The sequence below is a fragment of the Aethalodelphis obliquidens genome, unplaced genomic scaffold, assembly GCF_003676395.1.
Source record: "Aethalodelphis obliquidens isolate GAN/ISIS:26980383/991018 unplaced genomic scaffold, ASM367639v1 scaffold1, whole genome shotgun sequence".
Taxonomy (NCBI): Eukaryota; Metazoa; Chordata; class Mammalia; order Artiodactyla; family Delphinidae; genus Aethalodelphis; species Aethalodelphis obliquidens.
In genome coordinates this window covers 41,687,283-41,712,644 of record NW_020837945.1, presented here as the reverse complement: position 1 = coordinate 41,712,644, position 25,362 = coordinate 41,687,283, and the positions used below count along the sequence as shown (strand labels likewise).

Here is a 25,362-nt window from a genome sequence, read left to right as displayed (position 1 = left end):
TAGCCACATAAGTTAGAAAAGAGGGGCTAGTTAACTAAACTCTTGAAAACAGTTTCCTTTTCTATTAATAAGGGTAATAATGCTCAAATTACAGGGTTGCTTAAAGGGGTAAATGTTGCCTATAAAATACCCAATACTGTATTTGACAAATGCCTATTACTCCACACTTGGTTGTTACTTTATATAATAAATATGATTTTATGTCTATTCAACAGTTCCTTTAGGCTATTACAACAACCCAAAGATAGGCACAAATAAATACAAAATATCTAATGCCCACCAGTTCATTTAAATAAGAAATTACTACTAATAGAGAAACATTTATCATCAAAATATATATAAAATACTTTTTAAGACTTCATTCAGTATACTAAAAATTACAGCAAATAGTTATGTAAATACCAGCATTACAAGTGGAATGCACATGAACTTTAGAATTTCCTTAAGCACTTCCCAAGAAGACAGTTAAAATCGTATCTCCTAACAAAGTGTTTATGAAGATTGACCTGGACAAAAAATGGTGGATTATTTCTTTACATACAATTCCTCTGATAGATTTCTTTTTTTGAAACTCATTTCAGTAGTGTTTTTAACTTAATAGAGCGAGCAATAAATTTTACCTTTCACAAACAGGCAATATTTATAATCATGGATGTCTTAACAAATACTAGCAGACAGAGTGGTAAAACCTGGCATATTATTACATCATCGGTGCTAAATTCTGGCCACATATCCTCAGAGCAATTATAATTTATTCTTACAATGATTATTATAAACATTTCTAAAATTTTTCTTAATGACTTTTTATGAAGAGTTACTTTTATGATAATTACTATTCATTATATTTTAGTGCTCTTTAGTTCCATATACTTTTTAAAAATTGAGATATAATTGACATATAACACTGTGTAAGCTTGAGCTGTACAATATATTGGTTTGCTCCTAGTTTCATATACTTTACGTGGTAACTGTCTATAAATTTGTATATTTAACTAAATAGAAACTACATTCCATACTAATAACAAAAAGCTTGATTGAGAGACAGGAGAAGGGACAGATAGATTGATAAATAAGCCAGACTGATGTGGAGCGTTTCACTGGACAGCTCTAGATATTTGTTCACTTCACATATTTTGACTAGTTGCTTTATACAAACCAGACACATTCAACTGCGATACAATTAAACTACACATACAACTATCATTTAATCTGTACATAATTTAGAGTATTTTATTTCTTTTTCTTTCTCCTTTGAGTGAAAATCTTTGGGATAGGGTGTTGTTTTTTTTGGCATCACATAAAAAAATCATAAAAAGATAGTCTTTAAAATCTATCCTTTAGTAATGAAAAAAAATGAAGCTATTATACATCATTTGGCATTATCCGTGAATTTAAGATAAATATTTCATTGGGTGGCTTCACTGAGCTGCTGATGCTTATTGAAGTGTCTTGGTAATTGGCCTTGCCTGCCTTTTCTTGGTCAAACCAATCAATTTCATGCTGGTTTCTTAAAACCTTTAAGATCTCCTACTAAACTGAGAGCTCCTTGAAGATAGTAGGCACATCTTAATAAGCATTTTATCCACTGTGCATTCAGCATAGTACCTGGCTCACAATCAGTGCTCAGTCAATGCTTAGGGAACAGAAAAAAGCAATTAGTAATTAAGTGTGTTATGTATTGCCAAAGAAACCAGGAGTTAGCTAAAAGTTATTTTGATCTTCAAAAGTACATTCGTTGCTAAATGTTCCAAAAGTTCATTAATGATATTACTACCAAGTATTGATCACTTATAAGGACCAAGCACTTGAGTGTTTATGTAGGCAATTGTTCTTGTCGTTACCACAACTCCGGTTAGACATAATCCTTATTTAATAAATAACATAGTCAAGAGTAAAACTATTCAAGTGCAAATGATTTCGAAAATAAAAGGACTTTCTTCTCTCAGATCTGTTAGGTTTCATACACTTTCTAGAACTTTACTCATTCTAGAACTTTATATTCTTCTTGAGATATGTATATATATATACACACACATAAACATACAAACACAAATGCAAATATATACACACAAAACAATAAGTTGTTGCAAAACCTAGTTCTTTTTCTAGCTGTTTTATATTGGGACTTTAATAAAGACATCTATCTTCTATCTGCAATAATAAGAATTTATGAAAATAGCTTAGAATGGAAACATATTTCAAGTAAGATAGATGAGATTCATTTTTTAAACTTTTCAGAAATAAGGACTTTAAATTAAACCAAATTCTTCTACCATATTAATTCAAATCAAGAAGGATTCATGCTATATTTTAAACCTAGGTCCTTTGCTGGGAGGTGATGGTATATTAGGCAATGTATTTCAAATGTCAAGTAAAAAAAACCTTTTAGAAAACATTTTAATAGAAGGAAAATGAAACAAGCTCTACTCAATGAAAGAGAAATAGAGAATTTATTTCCTTGACATGTTGGAAATTTGCATGAATAACTGTTAGGTGTACTCCTTAGAGGATATACACACAATTATGCTCCATGGATGGACGAAGATGGACAAACTCTGCCCCAAAACTATATTCAAACAACATGATGAACCAAAAAGATAAAAGTACATGATATGCAACACTTTTCTTTAATATGTCTGTAGTGAGCATAGTTATTTTGGGGGCATTTAAAATTTTCTCTTTTTGGAACTATAGTAAACTTATTAAAATGTACTTAAAAACCAATATTCTAGTGATTAAAAGTAAAAGGTGACCATTTCCTAAGTAATTGCAACACCTTTGTTTTATGTCACAACATGGTCCTTGGTAAAAGTTTATTTTAACTCTTTATCCTGAATGATTGTTAGAATATTCATTTGTCACCTGATTTCTTCTTATATCTCTGTCCATCTCTTTTCTTTAATCTTTGTAGACATTCTTTGCGTGACTATCCCTTTACTATTCTCACCAATCCTTTTTATTTTATGGCTGTCTTTGGGTGTCATCCTAGCCAAAGTCTCAGAAGTATAGCTGAATATAACCAACTGCCTATCAGATGTTTCCATTAGACCCTCTCATGGGCACTTCAGTGTTGACACTAAGTCAAGATATATACATACATCTGTGTATGTAATGAAGGAAGAATGGCTTATTATATTGAGAGTTGTTTTATATCACATATGAATTCCAATTTTGAAAGAATTAGAGCCTAAACCAATCACATCAAAGTAGGGTGTTTCAGAGTCTGACTTCATATATTTTAATACTTATTCATATTTTTTTAATTTTAAAAAGGAGTTTCTATTTCTCCCAGATAGAGCAAGATCAGCATGATTATGTTTGAGACAGGGCTCAATAACTTATTTAAGTGCTTCCTTAGTTCCATATACTTTCTCTCATTTTATTTAGTCCTCACAACAATCTGTGTGTGTATTATTGTATCCATGTCAAAAAGGATGTAAAGACTCCAGATTAGTCTAATCCCTGTCTTAAATTCATTTTTAAAGAAAATTGGGAAGGAATGCATAAACAAACCAAATTTCAAAATAAAAAATCTAGTCACCTCACTATTAAGTGGCAACACCTGGATTTACAGTTGGACTTTTGACACTGTCCTTCACCACTCTGCTTTTCAAATGTTGTTTTTTTGCAATCATATTTGTTTCAATTGTAAGTAAATACTGGATTATTTTCCCATGAATACATGATATATTTTGCATCAACTTAGTTCCCTAGAATATGTAACTGGAAGGAAACTTAAAAATTATCCAGTCCAAGTGTTTAATTTCACAAAAGAGATAAAACAATAGCTCTGATAAAAGTGACCTATTCAGAGGCTGAAACCAAAGAGTGGGAGCAGAGAGGAGTATTCTCCTCTGTTGATATGCATTCCAGAACTCTTCCTACTCTGACATACAGACTCTGCTCTGCTCTGACATACTTTGCTCACTACAGACATATTAAAGAAAAATGTTGCATATCATGTACTTTTATTTTTTTGGTTCATCATGTTGTTTGAATATAGTTTTGGGGCAGAGTTTGTCCATCTTCGTCCATCCATGGAGCATAATTGTGTGTATATCCTCTAAGAAGGAGTACACCTAACAGTTACTCATGCAAATTTCCAACATGTCAAGGAAATAAATTCTCTATTTCTCGTTCATTGAGTAGAGCTTGTTTCATTTTCCTTCTATTAAAATGTTTTCTAAAAGGTTTTTTATACTTGACATTTGAAATACATTGCCTAATATACCATCACCTCCCAGCAAAGAACCTAGGTTTAAAATATAACATACAGCCTCCACTTTTTTTTTTTTTTTTTTTTGGGGGTCCGCGGCCCTCCCCCTCCCGCGGCCTCTCCCGTTGCTGAGCACAGGACGCACAGGCTCAGCGGCCATGGCTCACGTGCCCAGCCGCTCCGCAGCATGTGGGATTCTCCCGGACCGGGGCACGAACCCGTGTCCCCTGCATCGCCAGGCGGACTCTCAACCACTGGGCCACCAGGAAAGCCCCAGTTTCCACTTTAAAGCCATTTCTTGGACAAAATTGTGACAAGACACAGATTTTCTTTCTGTTGGTTTAATTATTTTTTTCCTACTGGAATGAAAATGAAAGCAGTAAGAGGTTAATTCTTAATGATAACAAATTGTCACGATAAATGCTTTTAAATTAACATTGACTAATAGTAAATATAACCCTTCAAAGCTACATTAGAAGAGTTTTTATTGTTTGGTTTTGGCAAGAAAGATTTGGGTAAATAACTTCCCAATAGAGCAATTCAGATTTCTTTTTTTATCAACATTGCTCAAATCATGTGAAATTTTGATTTCAAAGAAAAAAAATCATATGATCTGTGTGCCAGGTAGTCACAAATTACATTAATATGGTAACCATCTTTACAGATTTCTTTTTTCAGTCTTAATTATGCAAAGTCATAGGAAAAAGAATATCCTAACAGTTAAGAGCAGGAACTTTGGAGTTGTGAAATCATGGACAAGACATTTAACCACTCACAGTCATAAAATTGTTGTAAGGATTAAATGACATAATTATGTAATAGACTATAGAGCAGTGTTAATCATATCAAGAGGATTTAGATCAGCAATTACTACTGGTGAAATGAGGTAGAAAATGTGAGCTTCCCATTTTTTGGCCTCAGCATTCTTTGGTTTAGTGTGAATATTATAGAATCTCAGGACCCTAGCACATGGGGATGCCACACATAATAATTCTTTTAATTTGAATACATAGCACAACAATTTTATAGCAGATGGCAATAAAGTCCCTTGAGGAAGAGGTGCTTTTTTTTCAATTTGGACAATGGTGCTATATTGATAGGTGCTATATTACAAAGTCAGATTTTTGGGCTATATTATAGTTATTAACAGGGAGATTGTATTTTTGGAGATACTGAAATATAATTAAGAGTTTATAATGAAAGAGTCTGGTTAGTGGTAGTAGGATTTTTGCTTTTAAAATCAGAGCATCTTTTCCTTCTAAATATTTGCATTTATTCAATTTCTCAATTATCTGCACATATTGCAATTATTCCCTAAGGATCTTTTATATTTAACTTAATCCTAGAGGGGCAGAATATATTAAAAGATAAGTTATTGTCTTTAACGTGTTTTGTGACTAAAAACATTCTGCTTGGGAAAAATAATAATAGGAAAGATTTCTATTGAAAAAGTATTTTTTGCTCTTGGAAAGATGCAGTGAATATGGCACAAGTTAGCATTAAATGGCTATTTCTCTCTTTCTAATTTTTATTTTTTAATTGAAGTATAGTCAGTTTACAAATGCTTTAGGTGTACAGCAAAGTGACTCAATTATACACATATATATACACACATATATATATTCTTTTTCAGATTCTTTTCTATTATAAGTTATTACAAGATATTGAATATAGTTCCCTATGCTTTACTTTCTTAATACTAAGTGCTTTAGTTAACACCATATTTTCTCCTCTAGCTGGTTGTTGTTATTTCTGTTCTTGTGAGCACTTTAAAGGAGAAGTCAGCAGGAAAAGAATAACCATAATTCTCCAGACATATGCCTGCTCCGTTCATTTTAATTGTATTGATATTAAAGAGCAGAAACAAAAATGGGATGAGAGTTCAGTATAGATCCTGGAAACCCCCAAACTATCTCCATTTGCTGGTTTTCCATACAATTGTGGCTTTAAGCTCATATAAAGTTTCTGAATAACTGTCAGGACAATATATGGCTCTGCTTTTGTTCAGCTTATTGCTCATGCTGCAGATATGTGATATGCCTCCATACCAGGGTGTGACGGCTGAAAGGCATCATTAATGTGTTAAATGATGTGTAAGGCTTCAGGCACACTAGGACACATCACTGCAGAGTGATATCCCCAGATGTACAGGTCTCTGCCTTGATTTCAAATAGGAAAGAAAGAAGCTAAATTACCACACAAGCGAAATGCACCAAGAAAATTATAATGTATATATTCACTTGTAATCTCTGGGCCTGATTCAGACCTCATTTGTTTGTTGAAAGAAATAAAAGGTTAAGCCTTCAATTCTTAGGGTTTATTAATCACACAACTGAAACAACAAGGGGAGGATTCATCAGAATGCCTTACTGTAATCTTATTTCCACTATTTTGTTTGATTTTCATTATATTTTAGCTTTCTGATGTACTACACTGGTGCTACAAAACACCTTCCTTCATGCTCTGAAAGAATTCATGTAGATGCTCTGATGTCTAGTTTACTTCCAGGGTGCATAATTATATGTCAGCATACATTTCTAAAGAGACTATATCAATACGTATCTGTAGCTTAATAGCAGATCCAAGCTGTATACCTTTTCTAGTTTTATTTTGAAACGTTTGCTTCTTCAGAAATTCTAAAGCCTGCCTGGCTTTCTTTGACATGAGGCATTCCTCTGTCATATCTATAAATGCTGCTTCTAAATCCCAACAGAACAAGGTAGATAGAGGAAATTTATTGCAGAATAAGGAATGAAGAAGATTTTAAAATATCTGCTTTATCAATGTATAAAAATTAGACTGGATTCTAAGTGTAGCCAAAGAGCTCTGATAGTTTAAGATTCATTTTAAAAAGTGTGTATTGTTGGGCTTCCCTCGTGGCACAGTGGTTGAGAGTCCGCCTGCCGATGCAGGGGACACAGGTTTGTGCTCTGGTCCGGGAAGATCCCACATGCCGCGGAGCAGCTGGGCCTGTGAGCCATGGCCGCTGAGCCTGCACATCCGTGTGTATTGTTTATTCAAGATATATTAAACTATTTTTTCTACTAATAGATGCTGTTACCTTGTCCTGTGAAATAGCAGGTCACAAAAGTATAGGCAAGTATGCTTTTAGAAGTTCTTTAGAAGTAAATTGATAGGTGTGGTTAAAGATCAAAAAGATGTACTGGTTGATTAAAATTATACCAATAACAAAGTTCTAAACTACAGTCCTAGAATCACAAAAAATAAATAAAACAGGAAAAATTATGACTGAATTTCCAGTTCAATCCCTCATGTGATGGATAGCAATTTTTCACTGGAAGAAAATTAGAGATTTGTCTTTGATCATTAAATTAAGTGAATGATAGAGGCCATTCTGTTTAAAGCCAAGGCTAAGAATGTTTTCCTTATATCAGAAGGCCTCAAAGATGCTATCCTTCTTTGTATAAATTGATGGTTCTTCAACAGGAAATCTAAATAAAATTAAGTAGAGTTCTCTCTTTTTTAAATAATATTATTTACTGGTCATTTTTCAATGGGGTGGCAACTGTGAAACTCTTAGAGAGATATCAAACCCCTGAGAAAGTCCTACCCATAAGTGTTGATTCCCTTTCCCTTCATATTTTTGTATCTGACTTAATTTACAGAAAATGGTTAATTTATTCATTATTGTAGATAAGACCTATATTATAGATAGAAACTGAAGGTAAACAGAACATCCATTTGTTTTTGCCAAAGGGACATCGTGGAATAATTGACAAAAGTTGACTAATACCTGCAGATAAGATCATAATATGGACAATGCTAACGTCCTGATTTTGATAAATGTATTGAGGTTATGTAAGAGAGTGACATTGTTTTAGGAAGTTCGCACTGAAGAATTTAGGAGTAAAGGGGCATAATATCTGCAATTTACACTCAAGTGGTTCAGAAATAAATAATATCTCTATAGAGAAGGCAATGGGGGAGAGTATGATAAAGCGAATGTAGTAAAATGTTAATTTTTAGGAAATCTGGCTTAAGGTATATACACATATTGTGTACTATGGTACTATTTGCAACACTTTCATATATGTGAACAAATTAAATTTTATGATAAAAACTGTACACATATATGCACAACTCCAATAGGGTAAATTGAAAGAGGAGGGACAGGTCCATTTACTCTAGGGAAGTATAGAGGTCAAGATAATCTTCATAGAGGAAAAAATAAGTTTAAGTGAAACTAGAAAAAAATATTAAAAATGTGCATGCCTGGATCAAAAATTTCAAGGATTAGGGGTATGTTGAAAAAGGAAATACTGGAGTGATACCAGGACCCAGAGAATGGAGGGACACCTTTTTCAACTATTATAAATTGAGAGAAACAGAGTGGCATTTACCTAAGTGTCATGCTAAAGTTGTTTATTTGATTGTAAGACTGCAAGGCAAAAGAATTCTAGGACTGATGGTACTTCAATGTCAACTACCTGGCAATCAAGAATGTAAGTAGGAAAAGACCAAAAATTTCTAAAACTTTTTTTTTGTTTGTTTGAATGTATGGCTCAACATTTTTTAAATGCCGTTTTAGACTTGAAAATTGTAATTGCAGATAATACGAATACTCATTTAAATCCAATTATGTCATTCTTTCACTATAATTCAGGCATTCACATGTGAAGAATTATACTTATTGACACTGTTCCATGCTCTTTTCAAGATTAAGCTTCTTAAAACAGATTGAATGAGGTTACTCTTCCACTCAATATATGTATTTCCATCCAATATCCCACTATCTAACATACCAGTTGCTTGGTCTTCCTTGCATATCCAACCTGATTTCCTGTTACCCTTTAACAAGATCCATCTCCTCTTCTCAGCCTACCCTTCCTACTACCCAGGAAACTCAATTCCAATATTGTAATATATATACCCTTCCTTTTCTTTTCTCCTATCTGATTTATTCCTATTTTTCAAAGTACATCTAAACTCTTTTTTCCAAAGGTTTCCCTAAAATCCTTCAACCACCACTTCTTAACTCATTTAATTACATAGTGTCTTCTGCAAGTTTATATGATTTGTATAATTTTTTAAAAATCTATACTTCTATCATAAATTCTTGCATGGCTGGAGCATATATTACATGAACATAAAAGGAGCGTTGAAATATACTTGTTGATCCATTAACCCTTTTTACAAATATCTCAGTGGGAAGAAGTTGCTAAGCAGTATGATATTTTGACTTTACTAATTCATTTAAGTTCCAATTCCTTTTTATTTTGGAATCTCAACATAATTAAAAGAGGATTATTATAATTCTTGGTATTATTTATTTATAAATGTTATGACTAAGAACCTTAAAATCTAACACTAAGTGTGGAGAAAAAGTATGAAGATCTGAAACAATTCAAAGGAAAAATCAGTAGCATGTGATCACTTCTTAAATGCGGAATATGAACCAAAGATGATTCCAAGTGTCAGAATTTGGTAAACTGAGGAAAGCGGTGGTCTCATTGGTAGGGAGAAAAAAAATAAGGAGAGAAAGTGGTTTGAGGGAGAATGTTTTCTTTTTTGGATGGTGGACATTTCCAATAATCAATCACTCATTCATTCAATAAACTTTTGAGTGAATACAAGGTGCTAGAAAGCCTTGTTCTAAGTCTGAGAACCACAGATGTGAACATCAGACAAGGTCCAGGCCCTTATGAAATCCACACTCTTCCTAACAATTGTATTCATTTTAACAAAAAGGTACAAATAGGATATTATAACTGGTTCTCAGAAGGGCACTTCTGTAGAGTGAGAACAGAAACCAGACTGCACTATGAATGAGAGAACAAAGAGAGAAGTAAGGATTACTTTATGAAAACATCTAATATTAGACTGAAAATTAGGAGAAAAATAAAATGAAATCATGAAGAGTCAAACAATTTGTAATATGCATACGTGTGTGTATTTAGCGTGTGTGTATTGTTGTTGCTTTTATTTAATTATTTGTAACTTCCTCTAAGATGAATAAAAGCCTATGCAACAGAAAAGGCAAAGAAAAAGAGCCAGGAGAGTGTATATCTAAGATGCTAGAAGGGGAAGAGATTTTCTTGACAGCCCACTCTTTAGAGTCAGGAGTCAATTGGAGTTAGTGAGTTAGGAGGAATAAGATTTAGAAAAGCCAGTGAGATAGCATTTTCCTTTCCCTCCTAAACTTTATGGTCTTAATAAGTTAGGAGGGTGTAAGAGGAAAAAGCATACTCCTGTGTGTCTCCTCTATGCAATACTTCACTTCTGGTCACCAAATATGTGGGGTTTTCCTCACACCAAGCAATTCTGCAAAACCAGCTGGGTGTCCTACGATTTAATTCAATTCTGATACTAGCTACCTGGAGTTAGCATCAGATCCCACAGGTTAGGGCTCAGTCCCATAAGACTTCCCCAACTCCCCTTCAGATACTAATCTCAAGCCCAGGTTGTTATCTTTGCTTCTGACCCAACAGGTATAAATCGGAGTATCCCATGACCCCCTCTTAATTAATGTTCAATTAATTTACTAGAGCAGCTCACAGAATTTACAAAAACATTTTACTTACTAGATTTACAGTTTATTATGTAAAAGAATGCAATTCAGAAACAGACAGATGAAGAGATGAATAGGGCAAGGTACTGGGCAGAGAATTTCCATGCTTTCTCCAGACTTGTTGCCTACCAGCGCATCTACCCAAAAGCTCTCTGAACCATGTCCTTTGAGCTTTTAAGGAGGCTTCATTACGTAGGCATGATTGATTACATCGTTGACCACTGATGATTAAAATCTATCTCCAGCCCCTCCACCCTACCCAGAGGGGAGGTTGAGGAGTGGAGGGGCTAAAAGTTCTTCTAATCACATGGTTTGTTTCCCTGCCACCATCCTTAGGGACTTTCCAAAACTCACTTCATGAACATAAACTCAAATGTGACTGAAAAGGGTTATTATGAATAACAAAATACCCATTATTGCTCTTATCACTTAGGAAATTCTAAGAGTTTTAGGAGCTCTGTGCCATAAACTGGGACCAAGACCAAATATATATTTCTTATTATAAATCACAGTATCACAGAGGGAAAATCATCTGTGTGGAATGAGGGAGTAAAGGATAAGATTAATTATGGGGAAGAGTGGAGATGATAAAGAAGATCTCTTGCAGAATACTCCTAAGAAACCCTGTGATAAATGACTGAGAAGCAAGGACCAAGTTTATTGTAGATGGCATAGGGTACAGTAGATTTTCCCAGCAAAGCCCCCCTCTGTCTCCAAGGCAGCATTTCTTTTTGTAGCTATATGGCATGAATCATAGGATGGCAGAAAGAACACAAGAACAGAAGTTGAAAGTGGAGTTGGAGTTGGAAGACATAAGTAGAAGTTTGATCGCTTGATAAAAAGTTGAAAAAACTTCTTGGATCTCAGTTTCTGTAAAATGGGCATGGGGTGGATCTCAAAACTTGAAAGCTCATATATTCTCTACTAGTGGCCCCTCTTCTTGCCTGAGATTGTTACGTGCTATAGGATAGTGGAGAAAGGGCAGATTCTATGATGGAAGTTGAGAATAAACAGGGACAAATATTCCACTAGTGGAATGATTTTTCCAGAACTGAAAGGTAAACATACTCATTCAAAGAAGAAAACAAGAAGTAGCAATTTATCCCAAGATATAACGTCACAGATTTTTGTTCTGCAATCTGCAATTCGTTCTGTACATGTTTGACTGATGGATTCATGGATACAATCTTTACGTACAGACCATGTTTTTTATCTCACTGACATACTTTGTGAAAGTATTAAGGGCTGGGAACTAACACCCAAATTCACAACATAATCCTCCACAATTTAGAAGGTGCCTTATCATGTGGTCATCACATGGCTTTTACAATGTAATCAAGAGAAAAATCAACAAATTCAATCTCACAAACTAAATTAAAAGGGACACTTTCACATTTCCCCTTTATAGCCATGTCAGAGATAGAGAGGAAGGAGGAATCTAAACACCAGGCCTCGTATCTGTCATAGCCATATCTTTCTAGACGTCGGGAGCTCATTTCTCAAGGCTACCAGTCCATTAACCTTCACAAGAGCAAAAAAAAAGCAAAACAATGAAACACTCTGGAGAAATGGCATTGCTTCTAATCTTGCTTATATATCTTACCATGGGGATTTGAAGATGGAACAAAGACCTCTACCTCCCCAGGCACAAAAATGATACAGACTCCCTGAGATAAATATATAAAATGCCTCATGGTGCATGTTGTAGACATATTTGTGATTTTTCCGAAAAATGAGAGTGGGGTTAGGAAGAGTAGCTGATATCATCCCTGCTGAATCTCTGTCTTTCCCTGTGATTTGTAACTGGGAGGGCCAAAGCATCAACTCCATTTATTTTTTTAAAGTCTTGGCCTGCTCTTGGTTGCCACTTTACCTAGATTCATTCATTGTATATATCTGGAACTATTCGTTTCTTGATAAATGCATTGTCAGAAAGCCAGAGGTCAATGATAAGATAGGAAATAAGGAGCTCTTGCTTGTTTTTATACACTTCTGTTTGACTTAGGAGATAATTATAACACAGATTGATGCTCTTGTTTTAAACAAGGTAGTAAATCAGAGTGAAATATGGGATTTGGGAAAGCCATTTGCCACATAATTATAACTTCTTAAAATTCTTGTGTTCATTGAATATGAGAAGCTATAATCATGAGATACATAGCGATAGCATTACTCATCTTTTTTTTCTCTCTCATGGAAGACAGTTAAATAAACCTAAGTTACAAATCTTTAAATATTATTAACTACAAAGTTTAAATATCATTAACTAAAGCGAAACAAAAGCACATGTTGCTTGGTCTGAGATCTAGCTTTAAGTGGGAGAGATTACAGATTCAGTAAGCAAGATTAAAATAATGATTCAGTGCACTTCATTAAAAAGTCTTGTCTTTTCCATAAATAAACTTTATCACCATGAGACGATGTAAAATTATAAGAATTTCTTCAATATAGGAGACTAGAAGAAAAGTGGGAACAAAGGAGGGATGTGGGATCAGAAAAACACATTTAAACATGGACTCTGCCAGGGGTTATATTCAAAATATCTGTCAACTGGCATGCTAGGGACATGGAGCCTTCAAGTTGGAAAAGTTCCTGCACAGGGATCTGGAGACCACTCGATGCCAGGATTTACCCTTTTGGTTGCTGGATTACGAGAAGAAGGGGGACCTGACAGACTGGTCTGGAGACTCCTCTAATGCCAAGATTTATCCTTTTGATTGCTAGATTATGGGGAAGGAAGTGGGGGGCTTGATATACTGGGTTTAGGGGGCTACCTAGGGTACTTGAGGAATTAACCAGTACAGGTGCATTTCTATACTCACCTTCAGAAGTAACTTTGTCTGCTTCTAACCAGTATGCAAATAAGTACAAAATTTTACTAACCAGCAGAGTCATACTTGGTGAATATTAGCCCTGATGACACCTATTAGTTTTGTGCCTTTGGTAGCTTAACTAACCTCCCTGAGTCAGCCAAGTGAAAGAAAGAAAGTGGTGAATTTCCTGGCTAGATATTTGGCTGCTCTAAGACCTCTTCCAGCTGATGGAATTTAGTCATCTCTCCTTTCTCTTTTCTTCTGACATCCAGTATTCATATCCTCAAAGAAAAGAGCGAGTCCCGCTAGAGAGCAGAGGAACTTCCATAATTTAAACCAAATGTAGAAAAGAAGCTGAGTTTACACTCAATTCTAACTTCCAACTCAAGGTTAGCTCTCCTGGGAGCAGACGTGGGAGTCTGTAGTTCTAGCTGAAGTATTTTCAGGGGGCCATCCTGTCTCTTCCTTTTCTCCTTTTTTGGCTCCAATGTTTATTTTCTTGTGTATAAATTATACAATAATATCTCTGAACTGAATTGTTTGAAATGTAACCCTAATTATGATATCTTGTAGCAACAGTTATGCACAATAAATATCTATCAGCTTAATTTTGCACAGCTTTGTTGATTAGAAAACTGTTTTTTACTCATTCATCACAGTTATCACCTTGGAAAAATGATTGTCTTATTTCAAAGGGATATCACTGGCATGTCTCTGTATACTCTGCAAAGTGTAATTCTTCTATACGTTTGAGAGAATCACAACTAAAACCCCATGAATAATTCTGGACACCACACTGTAAAAAAAACCATAGTAAAAAATATCACAAGAATTATCAGAGAACCGAAAAACAACTAGAAGATTTAAGGGGTGACTGAAAAACACAGGATTTACTAACAGTAAAGAAAAGAGAAATGTTGTGGATGCAAGATAAAGAAAGGTGAGAAGTTTATTTAAATTTTCTATTCCATATTAAAGGCCCTTTGCTTACAATCTGGCAACACAGTATTTTCTTTTTAATTAGGAAAAGATTGTCAGTGGAAAATACAGTTGATGAAATCACCATAAAATTTATATCTGGAAATTTTAAAGATCAGTGATTCCAACTGTTTTCCACCAAGACCTCTTTTTACTAAGCTTCTCCTCAATTCCATATTTTTAATTTTTAAATACAAATTGTATCTATTAAATAAAATGTGTTTCTTTTCTTTGTTCTTAATTAATAAGAGAGTTTTAACTATCTGAGCTATACTACCCAGAGCTTCTGGGGAGTATAAAATAACTGAATAACTATACACAAAATTTGATATAATTATAACTAAGGTAAAGACATTTATAGTTTTAAATATCGTACATAACCTTTTCCAAGCTAGATTCAATGTCTGTTAAGTTCTTGAAAATATGGAAATGCTGCAAGGAGCCCCATAAGTACTATCTCCAGAGCCCCAGATGTTTAAAGATTTCAAATTGGGAAGCAATGGATTAAACTAGCTTAAAATCATCTAACAAATATGATTTATTCTCACTTTGAAGAATTAAATTGAGCTATTTAATGTACCATAACTGTCTAAAAGTAATAAAAAAGAATATCCTGGGGCTCTTTCAAATCTTTTTTTTCCTACCCTTTCTTCCACTCTTTCTGTGAGAACTATTACTTGGCTCTGAGATGGCAGGAGTAGGAAGCATCCAGCAGGTACTCACCAGCCTGGTTAGTTGTGATGCTGACTGCAGCAAACTGTCTCGGTGGTGAGCTCAGCTCTGACACCCCGTTAATGGCATCAATTTCAAAGGTGTAGTTAGTGTGTGCCAGGAGGTCTGTCACTGTCACCGTGGTGTTGGTGAGTCCATACTGTCGAGGGAGGAAGCGGACATTTGGGCTGCATGGCTCACACTGTTTTACGTTCCACCCACATTTTTTACATATGATGTTGAAGGTAACATCTTTCCGGCCTCCTGTGTCCAGGGGCCAACTCCAGTCCAGGATAACCGAGGTCTCATTTATATTAGATATAACATTTCTCGGTGCAGATGGAGGTCCTGCAAAGTAGTTCAACAAAGATTAATGAGCCTCACTTCTGTTTTCTACTACAAGGGAAATAGATCATTTACAGTGGAACTGAAAGAGGTAAATAACCATCTTGTCTTTATTATATACTTTTAATTCATCCTCAGAGGATCCATGAGATTATAGACACATGGATTCAAGAGTGCTGTCCTCCCCGAGCTATGAAGGGGGGAGTTTGACTCCAGGTTGAAGATGCATTCACGAAGTCCAACAAAGGAATTTACCACTAAATTCAATGCCCTTGTGAATAGTTATGAAAACTTTAGTATTAGTTTTATAAATCTTAGTTCTTTTTCCCTATGACCTATGACCAACATATAACAAGAGGGAATAGAAAAGTAAAAATACAAATCCCATGCCTAAACCTCCCCTACCGTGTCAAAATTATGCAAGATCTAAAACAAGATATAGAAAATTTTCTTTCCTTCTGGGTGTCCTGTTGCAGGAAGTGCTTTAAAAACTAATTCATTTTGTGTGATAAATGTTGCATTTGTGGTGAGGCAAGCATGGAGAGTGAAGCAGAGAAAGCTTTTAATTTGCACATGGAGAGCAGAAGGAAATGGGCCAAATGCTTTAAAAAAAAACACAATAAGAAGAAAAAAGGAAATAAAACAAACATGGAGGCATGGGTTGCAGCAAAACTACTCACGGGTACAAGCCATGGATGGAGGGTCTTTGTCTGCTCGGAAGTAATTATTCTCACACCTGCAGTTCACTGAACCATCTTCGTGAGTAGAACTGTGAGGTGGGCACTTAGCACACTGCACATTACCATCCGAAGGCTTGTAGAAACCTGGTCGACAAGCTACAAACAAAATGACTCTTTTCAGATTTTGTGATAATTTTGAAAATATATTCTTGAAAATACATAAAACAGATTTCAGGAGGCTAGGGCATGCATTCACTATGAATAAAATCTATTTCCTTCTCCCAGAATTCATAGAAGCAAATAATGTGGCCCCATGTAGTTTCTCCACATATACGTTTGTATTTGTACCAAATGTTAAGGGGGAAAAAACCCCCACAAGATTTAGATTATTTTGGCACTAGAGTGTGATGAAATTTCCATCTCATGTTTTCACAGCTTTACTTGGCATTGGACTGTTTGTGGAGAAAATAAAGCAAAGCCATGTCATCATGCAGCCATTCCCTTTTTAAACATGATGCAATGTGTACAGTCTCTGCAGTTAGTACTTAATATAGTACCCACTTGTTTTCTAATTAGTTTCTGTGTGAACAACTTTATCCCCACAAATTGCAAGCAACTGAAGAAAGAAGTCACGGCTTTGTCTATATTTTAAGATTCTTGATACATGGTTCTCCTGAGCTATGATATTTTGTTTGCCCTCGACAGTGTCATTCCCTAACTTCTCTGGTAATGGCCTAAAAGAAAGGTCTTAATTTATTTCCTTGTCTGTATCTCAAATACACAGGGAGGTATAATTTCTATTTAAACTGATATACTTGTGAATTATTACTAGATTAACACTTTTAAAAATAATTATGTTATCTTCTTTCTTTCCAGTTGCATCTCTGAATGAATGTTTTTTTTTAAGCCCAATGAACAGGTTGCCAGATATTATTTCAGCTACCCATTTAATATTCACTATCTATTTACAGCTTTTACAGAAATGTCTCCATTATAGTATTTTCATCTAATCTGATATAAAATTTAAAATGCTGTACTATTTTATTTGGTCCATTTTCATAATTACCGTGAGAACTGAAATCATAGTGAAAACCCTAACAAAAGTCCCTTGACATTCCTTTGAGGAAGGAATTCAGGATCTTAAATTTTTAAGTTTCTTTGGAAGCCAATAATTTCTTAAGTCTCTAAAACTCAACTTCAAAGCTACATTGAGATTTGATGGCCTAAACCACCTATAGACTAGACCCTACAGACTATGTTTATCACTGAATTCCAAAATTTTTTTATATCAACTTCATATTGTGAATAACAGGTTATTTGCATTCAAATAAAACCTGTGTGAATAAATCTTAACTTTTATAATCACTAAATGTATTTTAAAAGATAACACACTGTATCTATAATAGTGTATCTCCCTACTGAACATTTCTTGGGAGATAACACTCCCAAAGAAAATACATTGACAAAACCAACAATTAGAATAACTTAAAATGATAGTAATCATTAATCGAGTCTTGCTGTTTTCAAGTTCCTACTAAGAATGGTTGCTCAATGACCATATTACATTAAATTGAACAACTTTTGGTACCATACTGAGAGCCAGTCAAATAAATTCTATTGCCCTAACCAAACTTGGATTAGGATTATAAACTTCTGAACATTGTCCTTAAGCACTGGTTAGAAAGGTCCACTCATATCTCATGTCATATTGCCTCAGGGGGAAACCGTATAAAGTATAAACAAACTATGCACTTAACTTCTGGTTTCAATTTAGCTCATTATTGAGTGCCTTTAAATTTGCAAGAGGGCATTGCTGAGTCTTTAAAAGATTAAGTTGCAGTGTTCCAATGTACTTTGTTATTTTGTTTGCTTGTAAATTTATCTCTGTGTTTTTATTTCAGGCTTTTATAGTTTTTACAACATTAGGTATAAAGGTATTCACTAAACACTCAATCACTTTTTGTTAATACTATAAACAGCTATACTATGTGATACTTAAAGACAAGATAGTCACACAATCAGTTAGCTACAGCACCACAGCACAGAATTTCTGATACTATTGAAAGTAGCTATAGTTATTAAGCCTATAAGTTAAGAATGTGACTTGAACTAGTAACCAGACTTTAATTATGAGTAAATAATAACCTTAGAGATGAGAAGAGTAAAAGACAGGTAGGCACATATACATGCAGTTGAATAAATATCTGTCAATCATCTACTTTTGTTCAGTCTCCTCATTAGTCTTAAAGATACAAATGTCCCTAATTCTGTCCATCCCAAAAAGGCCCTTGAAATTTGAAAGCAGGCAACAGAAATTTAACACAGGCCACATGGAGCAAGCACTCCATTCTGACTGATCTGTTGGAAGAAATACACAGAAGGACTCCCATTTGAGAAAGATTAAGACAGTACGAGTTGGCCTGTAAGAAGCATAATTAAATACACAAATAGATCAACATGAAAAGACAAACTGTTAACTAGAGGAATGTGGTGGGTGCTGTTGGTTACATACTCAGTATCTCAGTCCTGCTTCCTGTTTGCTAATAGAATCCTGATTTTGTTCAGAACTGCATTCTGCCAAGTACTCCCTAAGTCAGATCATTGCAAATAGGGGTGGATGGCCAAAGTTATGGCCAAAGAGATGGCTAAAGAGATACAAACAGAACTCTGATGAAAGTCTTTGGGATACCTTGCATTGATTATGGGCGTAATGACTTACAGGAGACACTAAGTTAAAGGCCAAGAAAATCAGAGAGATGTGTACCCTGCTCTTGTTGACCCAGCAAGCACAAATCTTAGGATTTCTTAACATTTTTTTTTTTTTGCGGTACGCGGGCCTCTCACTGTTGTGGCCTCTACCGTTGCGGAGGTGCAGGCTCAGCGACCATGGCTCACGGGCCTAGCCGCTCCGCGGCATGTGGGATCTTCCCGGACCAGGGCACGAACCCGTGTCCCCTGCATCGGCAGGCGGACTCTCAACCACTGCGCCACCAGGGAAGCCCAAGATTTCTTATAATGTCAGAAAAGTAACACCTTGTTTGTTTAAGTCACTGTAGTCAAGTTTTCTTTTACTTGCAGCAGAAAGCATTTCTAAATGATAAAAAAGACAAAGAGAATTCAGTTGAGATGTATTAATTATATAGAATAGCTTAATGGAGCTAAAAAGATCCTAAGAAAACCCAATGGTCAGTTTGTGTGTTTTACGTCTGAAAATCCAGGATGTTAGGTGACACACAGTTAGGGACAGACTCGACTCTGCATCTTCTGGCACCTGGTAGCTAGCTGATAGGATTTAATCATCAATTAACAGATATTCATTGAATGCTAACTCTATCCTGAGTACAATGCTAGTTTCTATGGTAATATCCTAAATTTGGTCGACACTTTTACTCTTTATAAAGGACTTTCAAATACACCATCTCGCGCTTCCCTGGTGGCGCAGTGGTTGAGAGTCCGCCTGCCGATGCAGGGGACACGGGTTCGTGCCCCGGTCCGGGAAGATCCCACATGCCGCGGAGCGGCTAGGCCCGTGAGCCATGGTCGCTGAGCCTGCGCGTCCGGAGCCTGTGCTCCGCAACGGTAGAGGCCACAACAGTGAGAGGCCCGCGTTCCACAACAACAACAATAAAAATATATATATATATACCATCTCAATTAAATCTCACAACAGTTCTATTGAAATAATCAAGGTAGATATTAATTTTCTTAAATGAACAATTGAAGCACAAACAGAATGCCCAAGATAACAAAGAAATTCATAGTCCGAATAAGCAAGAAAATTTCTGCTTTTAATTTTATGTAAATCACTCATTAAAAGCAAATCATTTTCCTACCAATTCTAAGCTGTTGGTATGACATTGAAGAATAGTCATCTAAAAAATTTAATGCAACACATTTAATTAAACACATGCAAGTCTTTTTTCATCTATTCCTAGTTAAGACACCATTTCAGAAAGGCTGATGTTCTCTTGCATTCTCCAGGATTTTCTATCTATTTGAGGTGTAACATTGTTATGGGCAGATGAGCAATTGAACTTTTGTTGGAAGGGCAGAGGTTGTCTGTCAACTTTAAGAATAGGGTGACCCCACTATATGTGGGAGCCATACAAGTAAATTTTCTTTTTCTTGATACAAACAGAATCTCTAAATCCTTGACTCATATTGTTCAACAAATTTGAGAATATGACTGAAAAGTTTGTATTCACTAATAAAATTATGATACTAGTAAGAAACATTATCTTTAAATGTATAAGGGGAAATTCTTTATATATTTACTTCAAACTTCTTCCCACCAATAAATAATCTCCCTCCCTTGCAGTAAATCATCTTGTACTGAAATACCTATCCTTTTGTTATACCTTCTTCATTCTTAAAAAAATCCTCATGGAAAAATTTGAAACTCTACCTCTACGGGGCATTAGTACTTGTGTTTTATTATCTTTGCTTATGGTAGCAGAAGCAATGATTGTAATTTAAAAGTATCTCCTTCCCTTCCTTGAATATAAAACTGCTAATATAACAATGTGCACATTTCTCTCCTTATGCATTACGTTAGAGAATGAGAAGGTTCAGCATACGAAAAGTAAAACCCAGGTAATAAGTAGAAAGTAGATATGTTAATGTGTTTTCTTACTTAAAGGAAGTCTTTGTCAACTTATTACAGAATATCAAAGAACAGAGAACATGCAAGAAAGGTAAACAAATTAATACTAATTCAGCTTTATCCAGCTTTAAGTTTAAAAACAACAAACAAACAAATTTCTGCTATATACTTAAGGCTTTCCCTGTGTTGGCCAGCTAGAAAGCAATACTTAACTAAGGTGGAAATGCACATACTCAAAGCCTGCTGCCAAAATGACAGAATTCTGATTTACATCTTTCCTCCCATAACCCAGCAGTACATGTTCTTGTCAGTCAAACACTGGTAGAATTATTCATAGATTTCTACCTCAGGGTAGTAAAACCAAAGAGTGATTAAACAGTGTAAGATCTTTTAAGCGGAGGCAAACTGCTGCCCCTTTTTGGGTCCCAGAGACGTTTTATCCCCTTGCTGTAATGGAGATTTTTGAACTAGTTAATTGTGGCAGGAACTCTGGGCTTTGAATAAGCAAAGTAGGAATGATACACGAAACTAAATTAACCATTAAAAATGGGATGTAGCACCTCCTCAAATCCTACTGAATATCATCATGGATTTACTAGGAATCAGACTTGTTCATGTAATGTTTGGATTTCATTTATTCACTTTCAAAAACCAAACATGTACTGATCTCCTAAGATGACCTAGACATTTTATTGTGTCCAGTCACAGTGATAAAATTCACAATCCTAGCTTTAAACAGGAGACCAATTAATTCCATATGGTGCCGTTATTTTAGAAATGGATCTTCTCACTTGAGAATGTAAGTGCTAAGACACTTTGCAACACAACAGTTTTAAGTAATCTTCACCAAGAAATTCCCTAATTTCACTTCTCTATATCCCAACTCTTCAAGGTTTTCAGCATCTTACAGGAAGACCACTAGACTGGGAAAGAGGAAACGTAGGTTTTGATCTAGTTTTTTCTACTAAATAGGTATTATCTCAAAGTCACTGACCAGGTGTCTTCCAGTTTTTATGAGGTAGTTGGGATAGTGACTTCCTCTTCTAAAATAAGTCTGAAGATTCATTTTTAGTTATTATTATCTGTTCCCAGGTTAGATCCTGAGCAATATAGAGATACGAGATTTTTCTTATTCATTTTGCATGCTCTGTGTCCAGCACATTGCCCAGCACCTAGCAGTTGATGAAATACATTTTTTAAATGAATAATTAACTTGTAACCAATTGTCCTCTCTGGATTTCAATTTCTTCATTTATCAAATGATGGTTATCGACTATCTTGTCTCTTAATATTCTTCAGGCTAGTCACTTTAAAAGGTTAATGCTTCATATACCAAAATTTGTAAGATTCCTAGAACTTTCTAAGTAGAAAAAATTAGGAAAAGCATCTTCACTTTCATCCGTGATTTAAGGATTAAAATAAGCCATTGAAATTACAAAATCACATAGGGCAACAAGACAAAGAACAGAGGCTCTCTTCTGATTTAAAAGAAATATACTTGAGTCAAGAAATGACAGGTTTTTGCCCTTCTCAGTGTTTTTCTATATCAGAGCAGTATATATTCAAAGGGTATGTGGATTTCATGATTGGATGGATTGAACGATAAATTCACTGCCAAGCAAATAATTCCCTATTATTATATTTTCATCTTACCCAGTAGCATAATAGAACTATGTTTCATTATATTCTTCCTTTTATGTATATTTTAGATAGAGTAGAATGTTTAAAAGCTGGGAAATCTTATAGGAATAAATAAAAACTAAAATATTGATATTAATTATTATTTTAAATTTTTTAAAATGTAGGAAAGTGTGATTTTCTTTTGCTCTTTTAACAGTAAGGAAAACTAGCACGATACTGAAAATACAATTTAAAAGACAAAACATTTTCCTTCTGTTAGTCTGAAGTGAGGTTTTATTTGTCTTTTTCTTGTTAATCTACTTTTTAGTTCCTCTATTTTAAGTGCCCAGTTAGTGAGAGTATGCATGTTCATTTACTAAGCGAACCCCAAAACTTATTGAAAAAGCCCCAGGATGGGCCACAGTAGAACAAAAATGAAGAAGCTCTTGCCAAATGTTAATTTTCTATTGAGAACACTAAAAATATGAATAAAATAAGAGAAGGAAGCCAAAATAATACCAATTTGTAATAAATGAATTAGAAATATTTTGGGAATCTGCTGATTCCATATTTATAAAGCGGTAAGAATAAAACAGGAACTAAATACTATGGGTCAGTAGTGGGATAAAATAACAAACTACCAGCTTTGGAAAAATATAAAGAAAAAAACTATGAAATAGGGAGTATTATGAGCACTAGCTATACAATGAATAATAATTATAAAAAAGCTTCCAGATAGAATCTTGGCCTCATTCCCAAAGCACATAGCACACTTTTCCTCTAAGATGTAATTGATGGGCTTGAGTTATGCTGATACAGAGAATGGGTAAAGTTACCATAGTGAAAGGAAAACAAATGCACTTAGTAAACCATGGTGGCTACTGTTGAAAGAAAGTAGACAGCTTTTCAATTGCAAAGTGAATTTTGTCTCCAGTTGACTAATGTGGTTGACTTTTAAGAGAAAACATGGTACTAATTAAGGGTTAAAAGGCTCATTTCAATTTGAATTAACTTTAAATTAAAAAATAAAGCTGTTGGTAAATAGGGTCTTTTTAGTATTCAGACCTGAGCTCTATACACACAGGGCTATAATATCAATTCCCAGCCATAAACACAAACTAATGACCATAACCAGCACTGACTAAACAGATGATTTCCTGGCCTTGCAATTCCAGGCCTGAAAGGGTCTATTTGCCAGTACAAGGTCAAAGCAACTGTTTATTCCCAAAATGAGCTGTACTCCACAATCTTACAGGAACTCTATTCTTTGCCATTTGAATAGAGGTACAATGCTTTGAGGCAAGGCAGAGGCATTTCAATACACTGGTAGTGGCTACGTTCAGTCATTAAACCCTGCCTGCAATGTGCAGCATTTACAAAGTGATCAAGTGTTTCCTTCTTCTGTTCCTTCACTGTTCAATAAAAAAGGCCTAAGGCAAAATGCCACCATACTATTACACACAACAGAATCAATCACAATCTAGTGTGGCTCAAAGATAGCTTAGTAACAAGACTTTATTGCATTTGTTGTTGTTCCATCAGATTTAGCAAGACAGGTGCCAGTAACACTGAAATATGTTCAATGCATGTTCACCACCAAGAGAATGTTAAAAGAGACCCTGCTCCTAAGGATGCTGTGTTTTGCCAGCTTTTCAGTTGTCTTCTACTTTCAAGGAAGAACGGTGTGCTTTAGGAGTAGGAGTAGTTGAGTTTTTCTATTCTTAATTATCAATGCCCAGAGAATGAGACCAATTAATAAAATTTACAAATTCATAGAAACATGTATGTTATGAGCAGGTAAATACTAAAACCGGGAGGGAGGAGGGGAGGTGGGGGAGGGAGGGAGGGAGGGAGAGAGAGAGAGACCGATAATGAAAGAGAGAATCATTTTTATGGGATATTATTGTGGTGAACATAAAATGCATAGGACCCAAACCTATACTCAGAATATATTGAGAGACAGCCTGGAAAAGCTTTTGAGAATAGTGCCAGAAGTTTTCTTTAGAGCAGAATAGCATTGGAATGTCTAAGAAAACCATTCCTTGGAAGGGATTTTGGAGGAGGTAAATCACTTCCATGTCAAAATAAGCCCTACTATGGATTAGCATTTTCCAGACTACAATGGAAATATAGCTAGAGCTTGGAGATGTCAGCAGTCCAATACTCACCTTTATAAGTCAATTTTAGGAGAATAGAATTGCCATCATAGATTCATAGTCACCCAGATTAGAGTTTGAGATACAAGTCATGAAAACTTCAGATGCTATTTCCAAGGATCTGTTGTACATGAATGCATAAAGAACAACCAGGTCCTCTGTATGTTTATATGCACAAAGATATATGAACAATGCTATTTATAATATTGGCAAATGAGAAAGAATATAATGTCTCAAATTAGAAAGGTGGTTAAACTATGCTATGTTCATACAATTCCATATATAAATTATGCTATTCTCATACATTTATGAGACACATTATGTCTCACTCAGAAAGATGCTCATAATATTTTATGGTAAAAAAGCAGAATAAAACAATGTGTATGCAATCCTTTTATTGTTTATATTTTTTGCTTATTAACATATCACTTATCTAATGAAAAACTTAAAAATATTAAAGTCTTAGAATTATAAAGATTGCACATACACACACAAAAGAATCAAAACACTATAGTTAATGAACGTGTGTGTGTGTGTGTGTGTGTGTGTAATTTGGCCTTTAGGTGTATATCACGTAAAGTGCAAAACTAAATGTGTACTATATGTGGGGCCTAAATCTACACATCTATATTACTCTCTCTCACTCTCTTTTCCTACACACACACACACACACACACACACACACACACACACACCACAGTTTTGATTAGC

General features: G+C 34.9%; 1 protein-coding gene across 3 annotated transcripts in view; it reads right to left on the bottom strand.

Moving 5' to 3' along the window:
• EPHA3 (EPH receptor A3) overlaps window positions 1-25,362 on the bottom strand; it is a 365,092-nt gene that overhangs the window by 112,465 nt on the left and 227,265 nt on the right. For all 3 annotated transcript variants that reach the window (XM_027102800.1, XM_027102802.1, XM_027102801.1), the window contains exons 4-5: window positions 16,273-16,428; window positions 15,260-15,595 (exon numbers count right to left, since the gene is read on the bottom strand). In XM_027102800.1, coding sequence (XP_026958601.1) covers window positions 15,260-15,595; window positions 16,273-16,428 — 492 coding nt within the window. The remainder of the gene's footprint in view (window positions 1-15,259; window positions 15,596-16,272; window positions 16,429-25,362) is intronic.